We start from the raw sequence: 27,905 nt of genomic DNA, 5'->3' as shown, positions 1-27,905 counted from the left end.
TCTGTTAAAATTTTTTCGGGTCTGTTTAACCTGCAGTTAGTTATCGTTCCCCTGGCCATGAATAATAACCGATTTTGATGATATTATATTCGTTGTTTAGGTAATTTAATCTAGTTTCTCAACATTATGAAATAAAGTCAATATGTTCTAGGAAATTACCAGTGGTCGGTTCCGAATGAAAAAAGTCCAAAAAATGAGCTCTTTTTGAAATGCTTATAACTTCTGAATGATCTATTGTTTTGATCTAACTTAACGATTTTCAAAATTGTTAAGAATTTACCTTTCTATAGATGTACAAATATGTACACTCAGAAAAATACTATTATGTATGCCATAAGATTCTCTTATGAAGTGGCGCCATAAGAAAAATTAATGAAATTCATAAGATTGTCTTATGACGCGAATGAATTCTGAAGATGAACGCCTACTTCAATGAGAGGTTGTTGCTTTTCATAAGAGATTCTTATGGAAACAGTAAATCGCTTTCTAATAAGAAAAATTCTCGATATTTCGTGCTGAAAACATTCACTTTATTGTTTGCCAAATTTGTTTAAAATTAAATCCTGCATTGTCACCATCAGCAGCGCATCAACAGACGGCTCCATCAAAGTTTTTTTTTTGCCGCATCTAAATCTTCGACTTTTCGGTTTTTGCCGATCAGCTTGCTGAAAAGTAAACAAATAATGTATTTTGGTTTACTAATATATTCAACGTTCACACCAAAAACATCAAATCGAACTTACCATTCCGGAGATAACAATAACCTTTAACATTAAAGGAAAACTATAATAATTATGAACTGGCGATTGCTTCGTACTGTTAGATGATGAAAAAAAAAACTGATGCTATGAATGAATGTGTTCATCATTTTTTCACAATACCGTTTCTTCTATTTTTCATAAGAACATCGTATGAAAATTGAAAGAATTTCATAAGACTCTTATGAAAAATTAGTTTGGACGCAAAAAAGTGGTTCATAAGATGTATCTTATGAAATTTATAATAAGATTTCCTCTGAGTGTAGGGGTCCAGTGGAAGGTTTGGCCGCTATCCCGGAACTTCCGGTAGAAAAAATTCTTACTTCAAAAAAGTCACCCAATTTTGGCTTTGCATTGCTGTATCTCGCTTACCAATGGACCGATTCTCTAAATTCAAATTTTAGTTTTTTTTCGATACTTTTTTATTATATTCATTGAACAAACTTTGTTTCTAAAACAATTTAGTTTTTCAGTATCTCTGAATGAAACTAACAACTTTTTTGACATTTTCCAACTCTCCCTTGGGTTGATGGGTTCTCGGGGGTTTGTCATCGTGATTTCTCGGATATTTTCACTAAAACTGTCCACTTTTTATATGCCCAGAGATTCATTGAAATCTGCCCTTTCGATTGGTATACTTTTTGTGAAGTTTTTCAAAAAATTGTAGCAACGTTTTTCCAATATACTGAAAGCTGCCAGATTTCAACCAGTCCAGCACACATTTTCAGACGGTTGGCGTACTAAATTAGCACCCCTCCGTGTAGTCTCAAGAGAAACGAAATCCTTTAGCTCTCTTTTCGCTCACCAAACCTACCTACAGTGCTGCCTTTTTTTTTTTTCTTTAAAATAAAACACTTTTTGATTTTTGCGTATTTTCTGTAAAAAATAGTTCTCAAAATTGGTTCGAAATAAAACTTATTGTAGCATTGTTGTTTTCAAACTCTACTGCAGAAGAGTCTATAGGAACTTTTTTTTTTAAATTTCGGTGCTGTCGGTTATTTAAAACTATTTCAACGTTTCCGAAATTTAATAAGAAATAATAAAATTCAAAGAACAAGTTGAATTTTTTTATGTCGTTGCCTGCACAATCCGTATAAAACTAATAAGATAGTTTTTTTTTTAATACATCGCTAATTATTTTTTAATACATCGCTATTTATTTGAACGCTAAATAAAATAGTGAAATTATGGGAGGATATAAAAAAAAGATTAGTTTTCAATTCAGTGTTATGAGTTTTTACTTTTTAATTTATTACTTTTACAAAGGACATAGGACTTCGAAAACCAATATAATAGTTTGTTATTACTTATGAGGGATTTTCGCTAGTTTTTTTTAAACACTTCAATCAACTTGAATTTAAATGGCAATTTTGTCTTTTGGAGTATAGGAGAATAGGATTTTCAAAATTTAATCACACTAGTCAAAAGTGTCTCCAGATCATATCCTTTCACCCACCCTCCCAAACAAGATTATTTGCTTGGATGCAGAGGTGACCTCGGTCCTAAAGCACGAATTATTTCTTTCATCCCTTTCTATTTTTTCATACCTATCTATTAACTACTAGGACGTGGCCGGCGCCGCTATTGACGATCAAAGAGAGAGCATCAGTTTTGGGCAATGTGAATGAATGTCAATCCCAGACACCATTCATTTGACCGTTGGACAAAATTGGTGGCCTCGGTTAATCACGGAGTAGCAACCATTGGCGATGTGGAATTCGTTCTACTGAGCCACGCCTGCGATCATGGGATTCGAAATGCAATTGATTTAGTATAATGGTCACACTAACACAGAGTTAAAATGAATCTTCTGAGAAATTCAATCGAAATGTTAAATATCAATTCATTACAAACAAATATAACAAAGCATTTCGGGTTCAATGTTTAAAGGTGGATGTGAGTAGTCAATCAAGCTAAGCTAAGCTAAACAGTTGGCAACCCTGCCTACAGGAGGAATCGCCGTGCCGCGTGGTTTGTAGATTGAATTTTGTTTGATTTTGCTCATGCTGATGTAATGTAATGAATGTTTTATTGTTGGAAGGTCAATGATTTGCTAATAAATATTTATCATAACTAATGTAGTTCTTTGAATCTAAAATCTGAATCTGAAATCAAAAATCTGAAATCTGAATCTGAAATTTTGAACTGAAATCTGAATAGGAAGTCTGAATCTGAAACCTGAATCTGGAATCTGAATCTGAAATATTTTTTTTTGTATGGTTTATTTAGTGAGGGATTAACCTATTGTTTTCACCCTCTTAAAAAAGTAGTTTTTACAGTTTAGATGACATTGAATAGATCACTTTGTTTTAAAAATCTGATCACTAATTTTTCCTTTTTCCGATCGTTTTCCAGTATTTCCGCTAGGTTCCCTTCGGTTAGTACATCTCGTCTCAAGTTTTCGTATTTTCGGCATTCAAGTATGATGACCGTCAATTCGATACCACATGTTTCGCATATCGGTGTCTCCGCTCCCTCCATCAAATGTTTATGGGTTATCCAGGTGTGGCAATTTCTTAGTCGAGTAAGGATCTTCTGTTCTCTCTTGTTTGTAACATCTTTCCATTTATCAGTTGTTTGCTTTATTTCTTTGAGTTTTACATCTTGCTGATTCCGCCAGTTCCGCTCGTGTTGAAATTTTATATTTGTTTTTAACCACTTAAGCGCGTCCGCTTTAGGGATTTTCGTAACATGTCTTTCTCCATTCCTTCCTAAATTTGCAAGTCTATCAGCCTCTTCATTTCCAGGGATTCCAACGAGACTGGGAATCCAGACCATCGTTACATTTTTAATATTTTTATGGGATAAAATATGTTGGATGATTGGATGTTTCGTTCCCGATTCTAAGGCGGCCAGTACACTAGCCGAGTCTGTGTAAAAAACCGTTGGAGAAATAGCTTGTTCAAGTGCAACGTCAATAGCTATAGCTTCAGCCGAAAAAATGGATAATTTTTCGGGCAGGTTTCTATAAATGCTCTCCTCTGTTGGATTGTAAATGCCAAAGCCTATTTTACCACTAGCTAGTGATCCGTCTGTGTAGATTTCTCTTCCGAAATCGTATTTAGTGGCTTTTAAGTTAGCGAACATTCTGACGCTGAGCTCTTATTGCCACCTGTTTTGAAATGGTTTTTAACTGACCAATCCATTCGTGGCGGCTTTTCATTCCATTTTGTTGTAGTTTCGGTAAGAAGACGATATATTGGTGGGATACGATCGTTAATTACTGCAGCTAGCGCATGATTAGCTCTGTTAAGCAGATAGTTTTCGCTATTGGTCGCCCTTTCTGCAATCCAAATCGCTTTCCTCGCCCAGTTTTCAGCTACCAGAAATTCGAAAGGAAGTACTCCATTCTCTACATAAAGCGCTTCAATGGGCGTCGAACAATGCCCCGGATATTGTTCTAAGCATATTACAGTAAACTGTTTTTAGGCTCATAATATCAACAGGATCGAAGATTTCCCAACCGTAGAATAATTTCGATATTATTGTAGCAAAACCAATTTTTAACAGCGTTTCTCTATTACCTAGGCTAGTTATTATTTTAAGAAAATGAATTCGAGTTGAGCATTCTTTGGTTAATATTTTTATATGGCTATTGGCATTTCCTTTTTGGTTTATATGAACTCCTAAAATTCTTGCGTTTCGTGTTTGAATTATTTCCGAGAGCCATTAACTTTTTCAATTTTGAAAATCGGTGTCTGTCTTTTGTGCCGTGGCATGTGTGCAGCAAGGTACTCTTTTTGGCATTGATTGCGAAGCCATTTTTTTCTGCCCAAGATATTATGCGATCTATTCCTTTCTGAAGTCTTTTTCGACAGATTGCCACAAACTTACTTCCACAGATCAGAAGAATATCATCTGCATAAATAAGTACCGATATATTTTTGGTAATGCATTTGAAGATATCATTGATGACCAAGATGAATAAAGTAGGGGATAGAACTGACCCTTGAGGTACTCCGGTTTCTTGTGATCGATCTGATGATATAGTTCCACCTACTGCAACACAGAAAGACCTATCTTGTAAAAAGTTCGTGATGACCTGGAATGTTCGATTTCCATCTTGGGCTTTTTCAAGAGCTCTCAGGATACCTGGTCGCCATGTTCGGTCGAATGCCTTAGAAAGGTCTAGCGAAACTAACTCCGAATGAAGTTGATCATGTCGATGTTCAGTTAGAATGTCCTTAAGCTGACTGAGGTGACTGGTGGTACCTCTGCCACTTCGGAATGCGTGTTGGTTCGGGTGCAAAAGATTGTTTTTTTTCCAAATGTTGCTGTAGCCGCCGGTTTACCATTCTTTCGTATATTTTTCCCAGGCACGATGTCAACGCAATCGGTCGGAAACTATTCAACTCTCCCGGTTTTGGAATAGGGATAATGATACTTTTCCTCCATTGTTTTGGGTATTCACCACGTTGCCAGAGTATGTTAAAAACTTCTAAAATAATCTTTTTCGCTTCAGGGGGCATATTTTTGACCATACTGTAAGTTATTTGATCTAATCCTGTTGATTTACCAGCGCATTTACTAAGAGCAGTATTTAATTCGAGTCCTGAGAAATCTACATCTATGCATTTGTTTTCGGGAATAGACGGCGGCGGTGCGTAATTGATTTCCTGTAGTGTTTCAGAATAATCACTTGCAGTGAAACTTTTCTCAAACACATCAGCAAGATGGTTTGCGATTTTTTGTGGGTCATCAGTGAATTCACCTTTGATAGACATTCTCCTGGTACGGTTCGCTTTTCGCCCAGTGATCTTGCTGAATTTTTGCCACATTTCGGAGACAGGGGTTTTGGGATTAAAAGAGTTACAGAATTCGCTCCAAGCATGATTCTTCCCTTTTTCTATAGCTGATCGTGCATCAGCTCTGGCTTTGCGAAAATCTTCATTTCGGGCTTCCCATTCAAATGCTGTTCTATCTGTTCTTCGTAGTTTTTTCCACTTTTGTTTCCGGTTTTTAATAAGTGCGCCGATTTCTTCTGTCCACCATGGAGCAAATTTGGAGGCAGTATTTCCAGTCGTCCGTGGTATCGAACGCCTAGCAGTTTGGAAAATGGCCTCCGTGATGTTCTCAATATTTGGTTGCGATATGCAGAGGAGTTCGTCGCTTATTTCTTGGTAATACTTTTCCCAATTAGCTTCTTTAAGCTTCCATTTTTTAACAGCAGGGACAGTGGGACAAGCACTGTCCAGTTCGATTTTTATGGGGAGATGATCACTGTTGCTAGGGTCCGATTGGGTGGACCATTTAAATTTGCCTATGAGGTTGGTTGAGGCGAAAGAGACATCAATTGCGGTGTCCTGTTTGTTCTGATGGGGACTGAACCTCGTTTTAGAACCATCATTTAGTTCTTAGTGAAGTTAGTGAAATTGTCCCAGGTGAAATGTCTGCTATTGAAATCTCCTCCAACAAGGTATGGGGGGGAGAGGTTTGACATCAGATCTCTCAACGCCCTGTCCGCTGTGTTGTAATAGCCTGATTTGAAATGGTTGTAAATACAGATCAGAGTTACTTTCACTGGGGAAAGTAGTCTGACTGCTACCGCTGGGATTTGTGTCTCGATTTCGATCAAATCGTGTGGAGCCTCCTTCAAAATACCCATAACAGCTGGACCTTTTCTACTTCCCGGATAGAACTTCGAGGAGTAATTGTTGTAGTTCTTGGTTAACAGCGCGTTGTAAGAATCGGTCATGGTCTCCTGTAGCATTATACAAATTGGCAACTTACCCCAGATCATCCGTGTAAGTTCCGCCTCGTTACACCAGAAACCACGAACATTCCATTGAAGGACAAGGAACTGTCCCCGGGAACGAACGGGCTTTGGTCGTGATACTTGCATGGGTGCTGGGTTTCTGGGAACGGGTCCTCTGCTCGTACCTTCGCCGGGATCCCATCTAGGGAAATGTGGATGTGTCGTACTGTCGGTTGGTTGATGTTCAATGGACGTGATACTGTTCGGAAAATTGAGTTTGAGGAACTTACTTGATTTGCTAATAAATATTTATCATAACTAATGTAGTTCTTTGAATCTAAAATCTGAATCTGAAACCAAAAATCTGAAATCTGAATCTGAAATTTTAAACTGAAATCTGAATAGGAAGTCTGAATCTGAAACCTGAATCTGGAATCTGAATCTAAAATATGAATCTGAAATCTGAATCTGAAATCTGAAATCTGAAATCTGAATCTGAAATCTGAATCTGAAATCTGGATCTGAAATCTGAAATCTGAAATTTGAAATTTGAATCTGAAATCTGAATCTGGAATCTGAATCTGAAATCTGAATCTGAAATCCGTGAGTTTGAGCCCAAGAGTAAACATCGAGCCCAGTTGTACCTGATAAGTTTTTCCATGACTGTCTGCAAACTGCATCGTTTATATAAGTCGCGAATCACATAAAGATGTTAAAACGACTTTAATCGAAACAATTTTTATTTATAAAAATAATAGATTTCACAGTTGCAGAAAATTGTGCTTGAATATAAAGGAATAATGTATAATACCATCCGTAAACATATAGGTACATATATAATATAAAATATCAAAAAAGATTCAAACAATACCTACAATAATATAACATTCATTACGTTATCAGCATCTGCACAATTAATCAACAAACCACGCGGCGAGACGGCAGTTCCTCCTGCTGCTGGGTTGGGTGGTAGATTTTGTGAGCGACAAAAAGAGAGCTAAAGGATTTGTTACTCCCGTGGCTACGTGAGGGGTGCGAGATTTGTACACCAACCTGCTGAAAACGTGGGCCAATCTGGTTGAAATCTGGCAGCTTTCAGTAAATTCGAAAAACGTTGCTACAAATTTTCAAAACACCATACAAAAAGTATGTCCATCGAAAGATGAGATTCTAATGAATCTCTTGGTATATAAAAAGTGACCACTTTGAGCTCAAATTTTAGAGAAATCACGCTAACAAAATACCGTTAACCCACCGACACGAGGGGGATTTTGAAAAATGACAAAAAAGATGTCAGTTTCATTACCATATACTGAACAACTGAGATTTTTGAGGAACCAACTATGTTCTACGAAAATAATAATAAAGTTATCGAAAAAAAACTAAAATTTGAATTTAAAGAATCGGTCCATTGGTAGGCGAGATACAGCAATGCGAAGCCAAAATTGGGTGACTTTTTTGAAGTAAGAATTTTTTCTACCGGAAGTTCCGGGATAGCGGCCAAACCTTCCACTGGACCCCTACATATTTGTACATCTATAGAAAGGTAAATTCTCAACAATTTTGAAAATCGTTAAGTTAGATCAAAACAATAGATCATTCAGAAGTTATAAGCATTTCAAAAAGAGCTCTTTTTTTGGACTTTTTTCATTCGGAATCGATTACCGGTAAAATCCTAAAATATATTGACTTAATTTCATATTGTTGAGAAACTAGATTAAATTACCTAAACAACGAATATAATATATCATCAAAATCGGTTATTATTTGTGGCCAGGGGAACACGGAGAAAAATATATAGATTTATCAGTTATTTTACGCGTCTACATGAACATAAATATGGTTGTTTGGTTCTGACCCGAAAATACGTTCAAACCAACAATCAGATGATACTTTGCCACGAAAGGATAAATGGCTGATTTAGCGATCGCATCGATGCTAAGAAGCCAACAGGAATTTTCATTCATTCATTCGTATGGCTGTTTCTACTGTAAATGCATCGTAGATTCAAAATATTAATTGAATTAATTTGAACAGATAAAATGCATTGTTTTTCATTGTTGTTTTTAATGAAACGCATTTTTATTTATTTTTTAATTAATTATATTACGATCAGTGGCATGATTTTTCATTTTGACCGCTGCACTGTTTGATTTTTTTCCTTCTGCTGGGGGAGCAGCCGCCATGGCCCTGAAACAAAATGCTGTTAATTTTTTCGGTGGAAATTGAAAAGCCGGCGCCCTGAAAGAAAATTAAAGTTATTGGGAAAATATGATTGTGCTGAAATTTCAAATAACTTAAGAATACTTACGCGATATGATCTTGTTCATGACTGTTTTTTATTCGACCTTCCGGATTGGCCCTCGGGGGCCAAGTAAACCATCTCTATATGTATCTGAAAACATTAAAATATTGTTTTTGTATTAAGAAAATCAACTGAAAAAATGCATATCATATTTACCTTTCCGCACTGTATAAAATCAATAATTTCAATACCATGACAAGTGCTGTTCGGGAAAACTTCAAGCTGAAATGTCTCATGTCCACGAGTTTGGCATATGGCGAAACATTTTTTAACATAATTTTGGCGGAAAACGGAAAGATATTTAAACTGCTTCGAAGGGCAAGGATGGTGAAAAAAAACTGTTTGAAAATGGTTATTAAAAATCCTTTTCGTCGTTTTTTTTTTAATTTCTATAGCTTATTTTTTCAACTCCAAAAAATACACCATCTAAAGCTAATCAAGAACTGGAAGTGCTCATAATACAGAATATTAGGAATATACTCAAAAAATTGTCCCGATTCACGCTATTGATCGGTTTTCAAAATTCTATCTTTATAAAGTACAATGCGAATCTTTTTCTTTCAATTAGAAATTTATGTAAACTCGAGCCGGGTGAATCAGCCTACCTTCTTTATACAGTGGGGGACAAAATTGGAAAAGATGGTGGAGCTCCCATGTAAGTTTAAGATAAAGAGTTTTTCAAAGAAGGGACCATATTTTATAAGAGAGTTTTTTTTTGCGTACGGATATTTTGCATAATTCAAAAACAGATGTTACAAATGTATTTATGGAAGATCGTTACATCCCACTTTGGGAAAAAGGTGGAAAATCCATAAATTTTGACATTATTTAAGTCATTATGAAGCTTTAAAAACAGAGTACAAATTTCAGATCCTGTAAAACAAATTTAGAGATCAAGTTATAGTAAATAATATATACCATCTTTGAATGGCAATTCGGAACTCCAGCTGCAGCTCTCATTTCAAAGTCGTTGGGTCTGAACTATGATAGTTTGACTTAAAAAAATGCTTACTAAAATCTAAATTTCAATTAATTTTTACAAATTACATTTATTTTTGGAATGTGTAGCAAAGCACACCGGGTCAGCTAGTACTACTACACTCAGAGGAAATCTTATTATAAATTTCATAAGATACATCTTATGAACCACTTTTTTGCGTCCAAACTAATTTTTCATAAGAGACTTATGAAATTCTTTCAATTTTCATACGATGTTCTTATGAAAAATAGAAGAAACGGCATTGTGAAAAAATGATGAACACATTCATTCATAGCATCAGTTTTTTTTTCATCATCTAACAGTACGAAGCAATCGCCAGTTCATAGTTATTATAGTTTTCCTTCAATGTTAAATGTTATTGTTATCTCCGGAATGGTAAGTTCGATTTGATGTTTTTGGTGTGAACGTTGAATATATTAGTAAACCAAAATACATTATTTGTTTACTTTTCAGCAAGCTGATCGGCAAAAAACGAAAGGTCGAAGATTAAGATGCGGCAAAAAAAAACTTTGATGGAGCCGTCTGTTGATGCGCTGCTGATGTTGACCATGAAGGATTTAATTTTAAACAAATTTGGCAAACAATAAAGTGAATGTTTTCAGCATGAAATATCGAGAATTTTTCTTATTAGAAAGTGATTTACTGTTTCCATAAGAATCTCTTATGAAAAGCAACAACCTCTCAATGAAGTAGGCGTTCATCTTCAGAATTCATTCGCGTCATAAGACAATCTTATGAATTTCATTAATTTTTCTTATGGCGCCACTTCATAAGAGAATCTTATGGCATACATAATAGTATTTTTCTGAGTGTATAAATAAGAAAAAGATTATAACAACTTTAAACTTAATTTAAAAATTAAACAATAGCATAATTTTTAAATTTTATTAGAAAGGGCGTGTGGTGGATCCGCAACTTTGTTTCATCAATGTTACAGTTCGTTTATGCACGCAAAGCATAAACAACCTCAATTGATTCAATATTCCGTTCTGAGTTTACTGCTCTCAACATGCTTTACTGTTTTCTGGTTTTCAGACTTTAAGGCACAATTATGCTAACGGTCACACCTCATTCAACGAATCATCATCCAGCCTAGGTGATGCCTTCGATAATCTGGCATACAGCCCGTGTGCTCCCAGCCCAGAGGCACGTTCGCGATTGGTCAAACCGAAAACGCTCGTTGAACGTGCTAGAATGAATGTCGGTTGGTTGGATTCGTCATTGTCGATTATGGAGCAGGGCATACGAGAGTTCGACACGTTACGTCTGCGTTTCAAGTATTACACGTTCTTTGATCTAAACCCGAAGTACGATCAAGTGCGGATAAATCAACTTTATGAACAGGCCAAATGGCAGTTGCTGAATGAAGAAATGGAATGCACCGAAGAGGAAATGCTCATGTTTGGAGCGCTTCAGTTTCAGGTCAATTTACAGAACGAAGTACCTCAACCCGATTCAGGCATTGACACCTCCAGTTTAGAGAATGCTGCAGATGATGATGTCGATGCAGCATTGCGCGAGCTACAGATAACTCTAGAAGGTCCAAACAGTTGTAACAATGGAGGGGACATTACACATATACCAGAACTTACAGATTATTTAAGATTTTTAAGGCGAGTGTCAACAAAATTACTTGAATAACTAGTCCATTTTTTTATTCCATGATTTAAATAATCCAAAGTTTTCTTTTACAGACCGAAGAAATTTACCCTGAAAGGGTACAGAAGGTATTGGTTTACATATAAAGATCTACATCTGCATTTATACAAAAGTCGCGACGATTCGCGGTCCGGCAATTCACCGCAGGTTTTAATAAATCTTCGCGGTTGCGAAGTGACTCCCGAAGTAAATTTGGCGCAGAATAAGTACAACATCAAATTGGAAGTGCCATTGGAACAGAACGCGAACAGTGAAATGTGGATCCGTTGCGATAACGAGGATCAGTACGCCAAGTGGATGGCTGCATGCCGATTAGCGTCAAAAGGCCGATCACTGGCTGATAGCTCTTATGACAGTGAAGTATCCAGTATTAAGTCGTTCCTTAGTATGCAGAAACCGGCACAGGCTCCAGCAGTCACCATCAATCCAAACAACATCGAACCAGCCGAATATTTGTCACCGCGGTATATCAAAAAGCTTAAAAACAAAGCAGTGATGCGAATGTTAGAAGCGCATGCTAATGTTAAGGATCTCTCGTTGGTCGAAGCCAAAATGAGCTATATTCGGGCATGGCAGAGTTTGCCTGAGTTTGGTGTTACACTTTTTGTAATCAAGTTCGACGGCCACAAAAAGGAAGAATTGCTTGGTGTGGCCAGCAATCGAATTATGAAGATGGACATCAACACTGGCGATCACTTGAAAACCTGGCGATACAACACGATGAAGGTATGTAATAAAAATCTGCTTGATTCAAACGAAGAAACGACATGCTTATTACAGTATTAGCAAAGATATTCTATTCTATCAAGATACCGGCTGAATAGTTTTTCGAACAAGTAGCAAAAATAATATATTCCAAGATACCTAGCTCTTAAAATATTTCATATAAACGCCAACGGACAATCTTTTAACAAACCTTAACACCATCTACTGACAGAAAAGGTCAACATTTCTCGATAATTGAATTTGTCACTTGTACCCCTCGTTCCCGTGGGTTCAAATGCAATCTAATCTCGCGTGAGCTTTCATTAAATACGTCGAATGAAACAGAAACACCGAACTGAGAAAAATGCTTCTGAAATTTGAAGAGTGTTTTTCAAATCCTATTTTCATTCCTTCGCCGATAACCCTTCAAAAAATACGCAATATTCATGGAAACTAATTGTGTCAGATATTCCACATTATGAATTTAATTTTTTGCAATTTTTAGATCTATTTTTTAATCATATAGTAACATACGACATATTCAAACATAAATCGTTCATACGCCTGAACACAATCGTCGTTTGGAGGGGAAATTTGTTTCATTCGTCTCTTTTCTTTCGTCCTTTGATTCGTTTAACTTCCACTTACGCCCAAATGTTTCTGATGCAAATAATATGGGCAATCTTCAATTTCTGGCTGTTTAATAGGTGAGATATCTATACCCCCAGGCCCTTTTAAAACCTTGAGCGAACAATTCCGCCCGTAGGGTTGTGGTAGAGCGAAAAATTTTCCGCGTAGGGCTGCGTTATACATAAAAAATTGAGGTCTCAACGTTTAACGTGCATCTGTCCAGTCAGCTACACGGAAAATAATAAAAAGGTAAAATTTACCGAGACAGCAAAGGTGAACGCTCGCAAAAGCCAAAAAGGTAACTTCTACCTTTTCGAGGTGAAACTCACCTCACAGCGAGGTAAAATATACCTGAAACGAAGAATGAAAAAAGGTACAATTCACCGAGAAAAAATGTGAATCTAAAAAAGGTAAATTTTCCTCGTAGCGAGGTGAAGTTCACCTGAATTGAGCTGAATCAAAAAGTATAATCCACCTAGAAAGAAAGTTAAATCCAAATAAGGTAAAACTTACCTCGTAGCGAGGTGAAGTTGACCTGGATTGAGCTAAACAAATCGGTACAAATCATCTCGAAAGAAAGTAACTATTTGACGATTCCGTTTATTGAGGTTAAGCTGTTTTGCCGTTTAGGAACAAGTTTTGCTTCGTGCACAATATGTGAAAATCGGAACAAAATGGTAAGTGTTTTCTAAGATTTCATTTAGTTGTGCTGGTTCTCTTCATAATACTTTGCTTTTGTTTCAGATCGGCCCAAAGAGCTTCGTGTTGTATTCCCGTCAGCCTTCAGATATTATTCCGGAAAAGCCGGACCTGACAAGCTTGGCGAACAAAGGACTTGCCTCAACAATTTTTGAAGAACACGGTGATATATTTCAAAAATAAATATTAGGTAACAGTCCTTATTTATTTCAAATAAATACCATTTTTCATGAATTGTGTTTTTTTTTTAAATTAATTTAATTGAAGAAACCAATCAAACAAACTAGCATTTACCTTTTAAATCAGTGAATGGGAAAACGGTATTATTTACTATTTAGCTAGGTGAATGAGAAAATGGTAAAATCTACCTTTTTGCTAGGTGAATTGAAAAAAGGTAAAATTTACCTTTTTGCTAGGTGAATGAAAAAAAGGTAAAATTTACCTCGAAAGAGGGGTGGAAAAAATTCACCTCGCAAAAAGGTAAATTTTACCTTTTTTTTATTTTCCGTGTAGTGTAGCTGATTGCTCATACACACAAAAAAAAGCATAGTAAAATTACTAGATCCGTGGTTTAAATGAACAACACGCAACCATATTTTTGAGTCAATAATGTTTTGTTCTTGATATTACCATGCACATAGTAATTTTACTTTGTGTTAATTTTGGCTGCGCATAGTAATTTTGACTACGTTCATAGTAAAATTGTCAATGATAGAATGAGCTCTTTTACTTCGAGCATTGTAAAATTGCAATTTTTCATTATCGTAATAACACATTAAAATGAGTACCCTATCATGATATACATCACAAAATTACCATGCGACATTGTATAAAGACCTCGAAATAAAATTCATTTGTTACAAATTAAAATTTTTATTTTTTTAAATTATTTTTCTTTATATTTCAATTCATGGTGGTAGCACCACCCACGAATGGGGCACAGGGGTTGCATCACACTTAGCGTCTGAAATGAAAATGAAAAAAAAAGGGAAACAATTAATTATAGGAAATACGAAAAGGTACAAAAACTGTTCAGTTTGCTTGTTCAACAAGCAGTAGAAAAATTAGAAAATAAAAACACAATTTCACTCACCTGAAAGCCACCATTTAACGGCCCAGCAGATGTACTGAAATTGCGTTCCGCAAACAGTGGACCAGCTCACCGGTTAGCAGCTTTCGTCACAATGTCCTCCGACGTTGTTCAATATCCGAAATCGAGGGAGGTTGAGGAACTCGAGCGCATTCGCCGACACTAAATAAATTAAGAAAAAACAGTATCACACATGGAATTGAAAAAAAAAAAATGGTAAATTCGCCTATCCGCTGGTGAATGAAATAGAACGAAATCTCACTAACCTGAAAAATTTCCGATCAGACTAATCTGCTGTCCCGCTCCGGGTGCGTTGGTTCAAAGGCTCGTTGAGGCCCTTTCCAGCTGGTCGTCGACACAATCTGGGAAATCTTTCGTCAACAATATAGGAAAATTGTTCTGTTAGCATATTTCATAAGCAGTTAATTAGAAGTAACAAAAAAAAACACAATTTACTCACCTGAGGGAATACATTTCCCGATCCGACAAACCGACAATCCGATAATTTTTGTTCGCGTTCCGAAATCGCGAACGGCTGACCCTCAAAAAACAAACACTCGAACGAAGCACATAGTGAAATTACTATGAATTATAATGCGCATAGTATTTTTGACAACACAAATGACGGTGTTTCAACATTACCATGGGCATAGTAATTTCAAGAACACGAATTGTGTAATATCAAAATATCATGCGCATGGTAATTAAGACACGAGAAAATTACTATGAGCTGTCAAAGTTCGGATAGTAAAAATACTATGTCGTAGTATTATCGCCCAGATTTTCGGTAAAAAATACTAAATCATGGTTGAAAATACTAAATGATGGATATAGTAAAATTATCATGACTCTGTATTTGAAAAGCCCATGCATTTTTTTTCCGTGTACACGGAAAAAAATTGCATGGGCTTTTCGAATACAGAGTATTTGAAAAGCCCATGCAATTTTTTTCCGTGTACACGGAAAAAAATTGCATGGGCTTTTCGAATACAGAGTCATGATAGTTTTACTATATCCATCATTTAGTATTTTCAACCATGATTTAGTATTTTTTACCGAAAATCTGGGCGATAATACTACGACATAAAGCTTAGTTCTTTTAGAAATGGGACACTTTCATTTGCAAATAGCTCGTTAACTAGTTATCGGATATTCAAAATTTTGACAGCATTTTGTTGCCTGTAAAAAGTACTATTCGGCCTATTTTTTTCAAAATTTAAAATTTACGCGTTTTTGAGATATGTACGATGCAAGAGAAAAAGAAAAAAATAATTTTGCACAGTTTCCTTTAAAATTCGTCATTATCAAATTGATAGCTGACAAAACCGTTGATTATTCAAAGAATTACTGAGTTTTTGTGGTGGATAAGTATGCAAACACTGTCAATAATGTCCACAAAGTTCAAATCAAGCATTGGAGTGAAGCACATGATCGGCAACAACGGTTAAGGATCATCAAGGAAGTCAAGTCTCATATCAGCATTTTTAATTTTCAATAAACGAAAAACTAAGGGTAGATCGCTGAAATGTCCAACACAATTTTCTCCGATAAGCTGAAAGTGTTGCCTAGTGATGACTCATAGAAATCCAACCTCAAACAACCATTTTTTGATAGTTCCAAAGCTCTTAAGCTGTAAAACTGGTACCGAAAAAAAAACGTTCAAAAATGTGGTCAAAAATAATCAAATTTGTTCATTTCGAAACAACTGTATCCACTAAAATGCTTTCAGTTTCCAGTTTCCAGAGAAGTATTGGACCATAAAGTATCAGAAATTGAAGAAGGAGAGTGAAGCCACCTAAAATATAGATTTTACGAAGTATAAGTTGCAGAAACTGATTAATACCATGACCGAAAAAAGTGTGCGCCGGCCAATGGGAGATACCAAGAATAAAGTAGAAATTTCTTTAACAAAAAACGGTAAATATTTTTTTTCAAATTTTTTCATGAAAGATCATAACATTACCTTCTTTTTCTTCATAGAAAGTATTTGGTTCCAACGAATGGTTTTTGAGATACAGGCATTCGTAACTGTCCCATTTCTAAAAGAACTAAGCTTTAGTATTTTTACTATGCGAACTTTGACAGCTCATAGTAATTTTCTCGTGTCTTAATTACCATGCGCATGATATTTTGATATTACACAATTCGTGTTCTTGAAATTACTATGCCCATGGTAATGTTGAAATACCGTCATTTGTGTTGTCAAAAATACTATGCGCATTATAATTCATAGTAATTTTACTATGTGCTTCATTCGAGTGTTTGTTTTTTACGGGCCAGCCGTTCGCGATTTCGGAACGCGAACAAAATTATCGGATTGTCGGTTTGTCGGATCGCGAACGGCTGACCCTCAAAAAACAAACACTCGAACGAAGCACATAGTGAAATTACTATGAATTATAATGTGCATAGTATTTTTGACAACACAAATGACGGTGTTTCAACATTACCATGGGCATAGTAATTTCAAGAACACGAATTGTGTAATATCAAAATATCATGCGCATGGTAATTAAGACACGAGAAAATTACTATGAGCTGTCAAAGTTCGGATAGTAAAAATACTATGTCGTAGTATTATCGCCCAGATTTTCGGTAAAAAATACTAAATCATGGTTGAAAATACTAAATGATGGATATAGTAAAATTATCTCTGTATTTGCGCGATTTCGGAACGCGAACAAAATTATCGGATTGTCGGTTTGTCGGATCGGGAAAATTATTTCCTCAGGTGAGTAAATTGTGTTTTTGTTTGTTACTTCCAATTAACTGCTTATGAAATATGCTAACAGAACAATTTTCCTATATTGTTGTCGAAAGATTTCCCAGATTGTGTCGTCGACCAGCTGGAAAGGGCCTCAACGAGCCTTTGAACCAACGCTCCCGGAGCGGGACAGCATATTAGTCTAGTCGGAAATTTTTCAGGTTAGTGAGATTTAGTTCTATTTTATTCACCAGCGGATAGGCGAATTTACCATTTTTTTTTCAATTCCATGTGTGATACTGTTTTTTTCTTAATTTATTTAGTGTCGGCGAATGCGCTCGAGCTCCTCAACCTCCCTCGATTTCGGATATTGGACAACGTCGGAGGACATTGTGACGAAAGCTGCTAACCGGTGAGCCATGGCGCACTGTTCGCGGAACGCAATTTCAGTACATCTGCCGGGCCGTTAAATGCAGGCTTTCAGGTGAGTGAAATTGTGTTTTTATTTTCTAATTTTTTTACTGCTTGTTGAAAAAGCAAACTGAACAGTTTTTGTACGTTTTCGTATTTCCTATAATTAATTGTTTCCCGTTTTTTTTTCATTTTTATTTCAGACGCTAAGTGTGATGCAACCCCTGTGCCCCATTCGTGGGTGGTGCTACCACCATGAATTGAAGTTAATGAAAAATAATAAAATAAATAAAAATTTTAATTTGTAACAAATGAATTTTATTTTGAGGTCTTTATACAATGCTGCATGGTAATTTTGTGATGTATATCATGATAGGGTACTCATTTTAATGTGTTATTACGATAATGGAAAATTGCAATTTTACTATGCTCGAAGTAAAAGAGCTCATTCTATCATTGACAATTTTACTATGAACATAGTTAAAATTACTATGCGCAGCCAAAATTAACACAAAGTAAAATTACTATGTTCATGGTAATATCAAGAACAAAACATTATTGACTCAAAAATATGGTTGCGTGTTGTTCATTTAAACCACGGATCTAGTAATTTTACTATGCTTTTTTTTGTGTGATAGAATCCATACACAGTAAACGGAAATTACCGAGTTCGGTAATTTTTTTACCGAAATCCTGACATGTGTAAATCGTTAAACTGTTCGGTAATTTTTTCGGTAAAAAAACAAACGAACATCGGTAAATGAAGAATCGATTTACCGATGTTCGTTTATTTTTTACCGAAAAAATCACCGAACAGTTTAACGATTTACCAGGGAGGTGGCAATCTAGTTCTTCTTTCGAACAAGAATCTTCTTCTGTTTTTCTATCCATCGGGAGAGACGTTTATGGTGTTTTCCTCTCACAGCAGTACGAAGTCTCAAAAGTCAAAATTTCAACTAATGAGGAATCAGAATGATTGATGTGTTAGTGTGCTATCAACTATACTTCTCTAGCATTTGACATTTAGTTCGGGTCCTTGACAGCAAAATGTCAGGTTTGTTATGGGCCCACAAAATCGTAGGCCCGTAATTTTGATGGTTGTCAAATTCAATGACAAAGGATAGGGATGCCATCTCCCTGCAATTTACACATGTTAGGATTTCGGTAAAACAATTACCGAACTCGGTAATTTTTATTTACTGTTTAGCGAATGTGCTAGGTTTCTCTTCCTCTGCAATTCGCCGTTTGGAAGAAGGGACGTAAGCAACATTGAAATGGGCAAGCAAGGTTTTGTTTCATTCGTCATTTTGAAAGTCAAGCGTAACATTTCAAAAGGGCGAAACTGCCAAATGTAAACAAATCGAGTTAACAGTCATTCCGAATGCACGCGGTTGCACTTTACCTATCAAACGCGGTTTCATCTTAAAATTACTTAAAACTTTCAAAAAATTGATAAAATTCAATTGGGCGAAACTCAACCCCCTGGCAACTTGACAGTTCTGGCGAGCTTCGTGTGCCTGATTCAAAATCGCAGATGTCGCATGTGTACCGCTTGTTTACATACTTTTCGAGCCATGCGTGTGGAAAGGGCACATCATCAAATGTGGTGCGAATCAGGCAAATTCATAACTTTCGAATGAATGAAAAAGAGATTCAACCGAAGTTATTATACACATTCAATATTCTACCTATTTATTTATTGTATAGGAACAGTTTTTCCATAAAACAGGAAATGTTCTGCTATAATGTGAAAGTTTTGCCATTCTAAAATTTCCATATGTATCGCAGTTTATGAAAATCATTCGATGATTGTTGTGGTGATGTTTTGTTTTACATTTATTGTGTACGATTGTCCACAATTGTTTCGGTGGAAGGGATACTTGTTCCAAAAAACTGCCGTATATTTGTGGTTTATTTGGATTAGTCCAGTAGTTTTAGACCTAATAAATGATACACAGATTTACGTCTGTGAGTTGATTGCATCGACTAAACTTTTGAAAACAGATCGTTTTACATATAACTGAGCTTAAATTTTTAAATTCGAATCATTTTTTCATTTGTTGAATCAATTGAAAGAGAATATATTTCAATATGCGTCCTTCCGACATGTTAAGTCGCTTGATTTTCAATTTGACAGAACCAGAGAACCAGAAAAAACTGGCACACGCGATTTGTATGGGAAACGTCAAGTTGCCAGGGGGTTGGCGAAACTTCATGTTGATGCATTTTCGTTGGAGCGTGAAGTTACGCCTATTCAAAATGGAGTGAATTTTTCTATTCGTGTAGAGCCAAAAGACGTAACTGAGTTGACCGTGTGTGACAAAACGGCCTAATTAGTTTTTGCGTGTAGGATGAATGGGCGTAACTTCAAAACCAAAACAAAAACGGCCGATCAATTGGGCGGAACTTGCAGGCGTAACTGAAATCAAAAACAATAATAGGGCGAAACTCGAAAATCTCTGAAATTACGTGAAAAAAGTTAAAGTTCTTGATAACCATCGAACAATAAGTGAATATAATGCACATTTTTTGATTTTGTTGAACAAAAAGTGGTCGATTTTATAAATAGGATTTGAATAGGTGTTCCGAATTTTCAAACGCGTTTTTCTCGTTTCGAGCTAACTGCTAGTTTCGCCCTTTTTAAATGTTACGCTAGAAGTCTTACATTTTATACATTAAAAGGGTTTAAATTGATTGTTGTATCACACGGAGAAAAAAGTATAGTTTTTCCAACTATATTCCGCCTATATTGAACTATATTTCTGATTAATTCTCGGCTAACTATAAATATTAAACTTTGAACTATATATATAATAGATGATCTGGTTGATTTTTTGCATTCAACTATACAAATGATAGATTCAACTATAATCGTATGATTGATTCTATGCATTTAACAATAAGTATAGTAGATTCAATTATACTAATATGATTGATTCAATTATGAATATCATAGGTTTAAATATATCTATATGATTGGTTTTTTGCATTCTACTATATTTATATTATTAAGATTACTATACTATACTATCGCTACATCAAAATTAAATTTTATAATCATTTTCAATTTCTAAATTTATTTTGAATAACTCATTCGTTTGGATACACTGTTGCAGTACAATAAAAATGGCATGCATGTTCGGTCAGACTCCCAGTGACTCAGCGCGAAATCATATCCACTCAGGTGAAATAATGTTCGAAGACCTTCCGGAAGCTTCCAGTGCGGAACCAATCGGTACATTTGGCCCCGAACTGCTGATGTTGCGAATGATTTACTGCAAAAAAAAGTTTCTCTATCACTTATTCAACACAAACGGGACAAGACTTACCTATTTATTTCCTCCTCCTTGTTCTTCTTGAAACCGGTCCCCACCGCCATCAAATGAGAAAAGATTAACCGCCCAAGCAACCAGAATTCCCTTAAAAAGGTTCCATAGAAGCTTAATCAGCTCTCGTTTGTGTCTGAAGAGAATGCTAATCAGCCCAAAATTTAAGTTCTTAAAGCTACTTTCAAGTTCGTTTAGGTGGCTGTAGAAAACGCTATTCAGCTTCTAAGAGAATGTCAAGAAACTTCTACGCGCCGAAAAAAAAATCAATTGACAGATTGCTCTGACAACCACATGTCAGATTGCTAGGTTGCCGGTCTATCACGGTCTATCTCATTGATTTTAATTATATTGTTTTGATTACAAAAGCTGCTTACACGCCTAGAGAATTGAACCGCTGTTCTCTAGGTTGCAATGAAACTCACCAGCCTCTCGACCAATCCAGCAATAGCTAATTGCCACTGTAATGATTAGTATTTAAACTTAATGTCATTTGAGATGATTGAGTGGGTTGGTCAATAGAAGGTACCTTATTTCGTTCAAAGGACTTTCAGTACACAATATGAATCATAACAAAAATTCGCATAATCAAAAATTTATTCGAACATCTTATTTAACATTTTTAAGAAAAATTCGAAAAAATCTTGAATTCCATTTGTAAATATCAGTACAGATATAAACAAAACAAATACCATGACAAGAAATTGACAGACATTTCTGACATGTCGCGTAGAATTCCCATATAGGTTCTTTAAAACACCTTCAAGTATCTTAATGGTGCGCTTTATAATGTTATGCGAACGTTATCGACCTTCTTGAAAAACATTTTTGACATGTCGCTTAGAATTCCCATATAGGTTCTTTAAAACACCTTCAAGTATCTTAATGGTGCGTTTTTGAATGTTACGCGAACGTTATCGACCTTCTTGAAAGGAGTTCCATTAAAAGCGCTTAGAAGTTCCGTTATCGATAGTTTAACCTTTCAAAGGGCGATGGAAGTTCCTGAGTAACTTTTACGCGACAAAAGTCACCTGAAGTTCCCGTAATACATTTTTTCAGCCAAATGTGAACTTCGGAGTTCGGAGTTAAGTAAAAATGCGACTTTTGGTTGCTTGGGCGGGTTGTCCTTACTCTGCCCGGGATCTTGTAAACAAAACAAATTACTTTTTTTTTTTTTTTGTTTCAATTATAGTGAAAGTGTCTGCTTGGAACAAAGGCCTTGAAATTGATTTAGAATCCAATACGCGACCATTTTCCTCCAGATCAGCCTTCGGGATGGAAGAGATCTCGGCACCGCGGTTTACCCCCGAGATGTGCAGGTTGCGAGCCGGCACGGCCAGCTTGGCAACCTGGGTAGCGGTTCTCGGCAGCTGGCGGGCCACCTGGGTGGCCAAACGGGCAGGCAGCATCGATATCTTGCGTGTCAACTCTGGATTTCTACCGGTATGAGATGGTTTTTTACGGGTGTTCCTCCTCGAAACGGCAACTGGCGAAAACTCTGCTTATTTTTCTGCTCAACAGTTCAAATTATGGGTCAGTGACAATGACTGTATGCCCTGTGAATGAGTTCACTGTATTTTATTATATCTATAGTTGAATGCAAACGCTCAACAACAAATATGTAGTTGAATCTATTATATTCAAAATTTAATACCTAAATTCGATTATACAATTGTATTTGAATCTATCATATCTATAGTTGAACCAATTATACTACTTAAGTTGAATCTATTATATTTATAGTTGAATGCCTAAAATCAATCATACAAATGTAGTTGAATCTATCACATTCACAATTGAATCAATTATAATATTACAATTGAATCAATTATACCATCACAACTGAATCTATTATATTCATAGTTGATTGCATAAGGTCAATCAGCAGTTTGTAGTTGAATCTATTGTATTTATAGTTGAATGCATAACATAAACCATACAGTTGAATGCATTATATTGATAGTTGATTGCGTAAGGACAATTAGAAGTTTGTAGTTGAATCTATTGTATAAGTAGTTGAATGCGAAAAAATCAACTGCATTTCGATTATTAGAATAGCTGAAATAATTGGAACAACTGTCGTCTTTTTTCTCCGTGCAATCATATAGGTATATAATGTTATAATGAAGCTTTTTTAGTGAATATCTCAGTTTTTCAAATTTTGTTTCATTCAACGTAATGAAAGCTCACGCGAGTAATATGCTTTTGTTCAAATTTGGAATACATTTGCAAAATGTACTCTGACATACTTTCGCCAATTTTTTTAGAAATACTATGTCACTTAATTGAGAACCTGACTCGTTTTTGCGCATTCAGATTCCTCAATTGAAAAAAAAAATCTTCAATTTAAACAGATAACTTATTTGTATATCTGGTTGAGCCTGATCATTGATTCCAAATTCCACGGAACAGTGCTGAGGATATTGCGATTAAGGCCGATGGCATAGTGAGAGAGATGCGATGCGAATTGGCGAACACGGCCAACGCGAACTCGAGCGGCGGAACAAATTGACATCTGCTTCGGCGCGTTTTGAGTATGTCAGGTTTAAGCGATTCGCATTCATTTTCTTCAAATGTGGTTCGCCGCTCACTATGTCATCGGCCTAAGGGTTTTGATGACTTGGCCAAGTATTTATTTTGATTGGGATCCTGATTTATGTTATAACATGATATATAATACAGATTGTTTTACCAAGGTCTTAATTTAATTTAGTTTAATTCAAAATCTTAAAATTGCAAAGTTTTCCAGTTTATGTTTAAACTTCTAGTAGCCACTCGAAAGCAAGTGATAAATAACATAATTAAGGAATTCAAAATTTTAAAATTATTTCATATCAGGAAATGCTATTTCGCTTTTGTTTTTAAACCAGCCATTTCTATAACAAAAAAGCAGAAAGTAGTGATTTCTAACTGAAAAATGAGATTTAGAAAAAAAATTCAAACCTGTCCACGTGGACATCCGAGGACGGGTTTAGGGTTTGCCAAACGTCCACGCAGAGGATAGAGGGGGGGCTAAAATCGCATTTTTCTATCCACGTGGTATCTGAACGGCCCCAAGTAAAAAAAAAAGCTTTGAATAGCGAATGACGACTCTGATACCGAAAAACCGTGCTAATTTTGGAGAGCCAAGGCCACGTAGAGAAAGATCTCAGTGTGTTTGTCAGTGATTGAATTTTGCTGAGCATGAATTGATCAACCATCTCTCGCTCAACGCTTTACTCGGAAGCAAAGGTTGCTTTGAGGCAACGAAAACGACAAAACCGATGATGCATACGCTCTCACATGGCCCACCTTCACGAAGCAATATAAATACATTCGAGGCAGCGAATCCAAAAAACCAAACGAATGGCTCTCACTCATCTCCTGTTACATTCTTGAGGAAACCGAATTCAAAAGGCAAACCCGAGTCTCCTCGTTTGTGCCTGGATCGAATACCCGAGGTTTTTCTGCTTTTGCTATTATTGCACAGCAACCGCACGCATGCAGTTAGTTTTTTCGTTTCTTTTCCTCCCCTCTCCTTGCTCCATACGCTGCGGGCCTATGCAACGCAATAAGTTCGGTTGTTGTCATTGTTGCATCAACCTTTGCGGCGAGGTTGAAGATGTTCTCCTCAACGACAGCTATCGGCTTGAGTCCATCAAATTCAATAACTTAAATGAGTATGTGTGCCTCGTCTTCTTCATGCATCATGTAGCAACCGAACGTTGAGAGAGTTCGTTCGGAGTAGCGAACGAATAGTGTCTCTCGGAGCAGATCCTCCTCATGGGGGGAGGTTTGAATGAATGTATATGTATCGTCTCCTGTATTACTATACGAGGCCTCAAAGTGTGTATTTTGAATGCCTCTGATGAGAAAATGGTTGAGGATTTCAATCACTGGTGTTTGTTGAGCAAATGAACCTTCAAAATGCTAGTTATTTCCGACCGTGTAATATAAATTAGGCCCGTTCAATAGCCAATTGAAATTGGTTTCAATCGATTTCGATTGGTAAATGGTTGTTCACTCAGCCAATGTTTTGGTCGAAACTAATCCAATTGACGTTCATTGAAGCCAATCGAAATCGATCGAAACGATCGAAACCAATCGAAAACGATCAAGCTCGGAGGCAGGATTCGTTTCTATCGATTTCTATTACACTAACACAAATGCAGTTGTTTTCTGTCAAAAACAGCTGATTTGGTTTGTTGTGAAAAAAATATTTGAAGAAATGAAAGCGGTGTCATTCGGTGCGGTGTTTTCTGTCGTGTTCTGAGTCGGTGGTGCAGTGCTAGTCGTGCGGAGTCAGTGGTGCTGATCGGTGGTGCTATGTCAGCCATGTTGGGTCTGCGTGGTGCTGTGCCTGTCATGCTGAGTCGGTATTGCTGTGCCAGGTATCCTGAGTCGGTGGTGCTGTGCTAGTCGTGCTGGTCCGTGGTGCTGAAAAAGATGTCGGTCGATGTGGCGTCGCTGTTCTGTTAGGACTTCATTTTCACAATACATCTGTCAGTCGGTCTTGGATTATTATAATAATCAAATAGGAAGTGCCAACTATACTATAAATAGGAAGTGAAATTTGGTCTATGTTGTGAAATACGATAAAATGTCAAATAAAATATAAAATTTATCGATCCACTGTATTTTATTTCATAATATCATGATTGTATGTTTTAAAAATAATGATTATTTTTCTATAAGGTACACCGGGGCAAGTGCAAACGGTTTTCACCATAGTTCAACTTTCACATGTCCTAGAAAAATATGTATATGTTCAAAAATTATCAATTATTGTTCGTTGCATCACTAAAATAGTTCTAAACAAATTCCCGTTGAAAGTGAAAAATAAAAAAATGTTGGTAAAAAGTAACGATGCTTTTGTGAAAAAAAAATTCAAAATTTGCACTTGCCCCGTTTATGGGGGCAAGTGCAAACACAATACTTTTTCCTAACTAATTCACAGATGAGTCAGTGTATCGGTCCTAAAATGAATTGAATACATGTTCCGGTACGTTTTATCAACTTTTATTCATATATTTGCTGTTTTTTTTGCAATATTGATAACTTTTTGGAACTCCATTTTTGGTGACTGTTGTTTTAAGCAAAATACCTTCATTTACTAAGGCATTACGGAACTTTGAACATCCGCTTTAGATACAACACTTTTGTACCCTTCTGACCGTTTTAATATAATGCTGAACCATTTTGGTGATGAATTTTCTGAATTGGCTGATGTTACAAGGCTTAAAGGTGCGTTTGCACTTACCCCAGTAGTGTCGTTTGCACTTGCCCCGCAGTGTGGGTTAACAAGAGCGAATATTATTTTCACATCTTTCGGGGTGTACTGAAAATTTATCATAAAATTTCTGCTTTCACTTGAATATCGGTCCCAAACACTCACCTTTTAACGAAAATCCGGATTTGAATGCACTCTGTGTAGCCAAAATATGCTAAACAAAAACATACTGTTCATGTCTGATACGTACTTGAATTCGTGTGTTATCAAACAGTGCCATGTTTTAGTGAAAAATTTAAAGAAAGAATTTTTAAATGAAGAGTTAATCACCGTAAATTTTATTTTGTGAAATTATTTATCGGCTATATCGGTGAAATTTATATTCTTTGAGAAAGAATATTCAAGAATTGAAAGATTATAGACGGATAGAAGATTAGAATAAGATGAAAGATGTTGAAAATTGAGCGGAAGGGTAATTTTAATTTGAACACTTTTCATCACATTTCATCGATTTGTTCCTCACGGGCCTACTACCTTGCAGTGGTTGAGACAGATAGAATTGTAGCAACCACCACACAATAGTAGGCCTAGCGTGGTTCGTCCCACAAGCGGAAACTTGCAGTACGAACGAACTGTCGTTCTTCTATCCGTCTATAATCTTTCAATTCTTGAATATTCTTTCTCAAAGAATATAAATTTCACCGATATAGCCGATAAATAATTTCACAAAATTTAAAGAAAGTTTAGTTTATCTATGTCAGATTGTTCGTTTAGGTCTAAACAACAATTTCTAGAAGAAGAAATTTGTAACAGAGAAAAGTTGAGCGTTTGCACTTGCCCCGAGTTTGCATTTGCCCCGGTGTACCTTAACAAAAATTTGTCGCTTTTGTGCTTTTCTTATCCCTAAAAATTGTTCATTATTCTAAACAAATTCCTTTTTTGTATTCTAATATAGTTCGAGTCAAACAACAAACTTTCTAATCTGAAATTATTCGGACAGCTTGTATACAGGAATGAATTGCCATTGAGATGGCCAAAATGATGAATTCATTACAATTTGCCTTGAGTAAACCGCCTTTTCGAATTCTGAACGAAGCTGATAAAGATAATTACATCTGAAAACACTGCGCCAGTGCGTTAGTATTAGTATTAGTATTAGAATGGCTGTTCAATCAACAGCCTAATAGAAATCGATCTAAGTCAATTGGAAAAACAGCTGATCAACTGTCAATCCATTTCAATTGATTTTGATTGGGTTTCGTTGAACACACTTATTGTTTTTTTTTCTTAGCGTGTTTTACTGAATAAGGCATTTCCCCACTTGTCAAGCGAACAGCTGATTTCTCATGTTTACATTTTCTCGGCATATCGTGGTAGGGTAAACATAACAACAACATTACGCATGTTCAATGACCAGATAGTAACGAAATAAAATTATCAATGCAAATGTAGTGGTTTGGCGAGCGCAGCTTGGTGAGGAGAACATAAATTCTTTATTTAATCAATTGTTTATTCATAACAAGTTAAGACATGAAAGTATGTTAATAATTTTAATTAAAGAAGTTTTTAAAAGAAAGCATTGAACAGTGCTTATCATCAAAGGTCAAAATGTTGAACTGTCGGTGTTTACATTTTTCAAAACAAAAACAAAAAGTTACCCTACCACAACCTGTCTCGGAAAATACTCTATAGCTGCATTTCTGCCGCAGCATTT

The 27,905-nt window shown here is 36.0% G+C and overlaps 1 protein-coding gene and 1 long non-coding RNA gene across 3 annotated transcripts in view; one reads left to right on the top strand and one right to left on the bottom strand.

The window, feature by feature from the left end:
- Positions 1-27,905, top strand: part of LOC129742751 (unc-112-related protein) — a 154,369-nt gene that overhangs the window by 106,899 nt on the left and 19,565 nt on the right. Inside the window, exons 2-5 of one of the 2 annotated variants that reach the window (XR_008736554.1) lie at positions 10,794-11,371; positions 11,453-12,143; positions 17,569-17,729; positions 17,860-17,874. Coding sequence is in view for 1 of the 2 variants with exons in the window: in XM_055734696.1 (XP_055590671.1) it covers positions 10,794-11,371; positions 11,453-12,143 (1,269 nt within the window). In the remaining variant the exon portion in view is untranslated. Of the gene's footprint in view, positions 1-10,793; positions 11,372-11,452; positions 12,144-17,568; positions 17,730-17,859; positions 17,875-27,905 lie in introns of those variants that run through there. The other variant, XM_055734696.1, reaches the window with a different exon arrangement.
- Positions 14,324-15,347, bottom strand: LOC129742809 (uncharacterized). The gene is made up of 4 exons (XR_008736560.1): positions 15,002-15,347; positions 14,808-14,912; positions 14,545-14,703; positions 14,324-14,415 (listed from the first exon to the last, which is right to left on the bottom strand). It is a non-coding gene; the product is annotated as an uncharacterized LOC129742809 (long non-coding RNA).

Source organism: Uranotaenia lowii, chromosome 1 (assembly GCF_029784155.1).
Source record: "Uranotaenia lowii strain MFRU-FL chromosome 1, ASM2978415v1, whole genome shotgun sequence".
Taxonomy (NCBI): domain Eukaryota; kingdom Metazoa; phylum Arthropoda; class Insecta; order Diptera; family Culicidae; genus Uranotaenia; species Uranotaenia lowii.
This window is presented reverse-complemented; position numbering and strand designations above follow the sequence as displayed.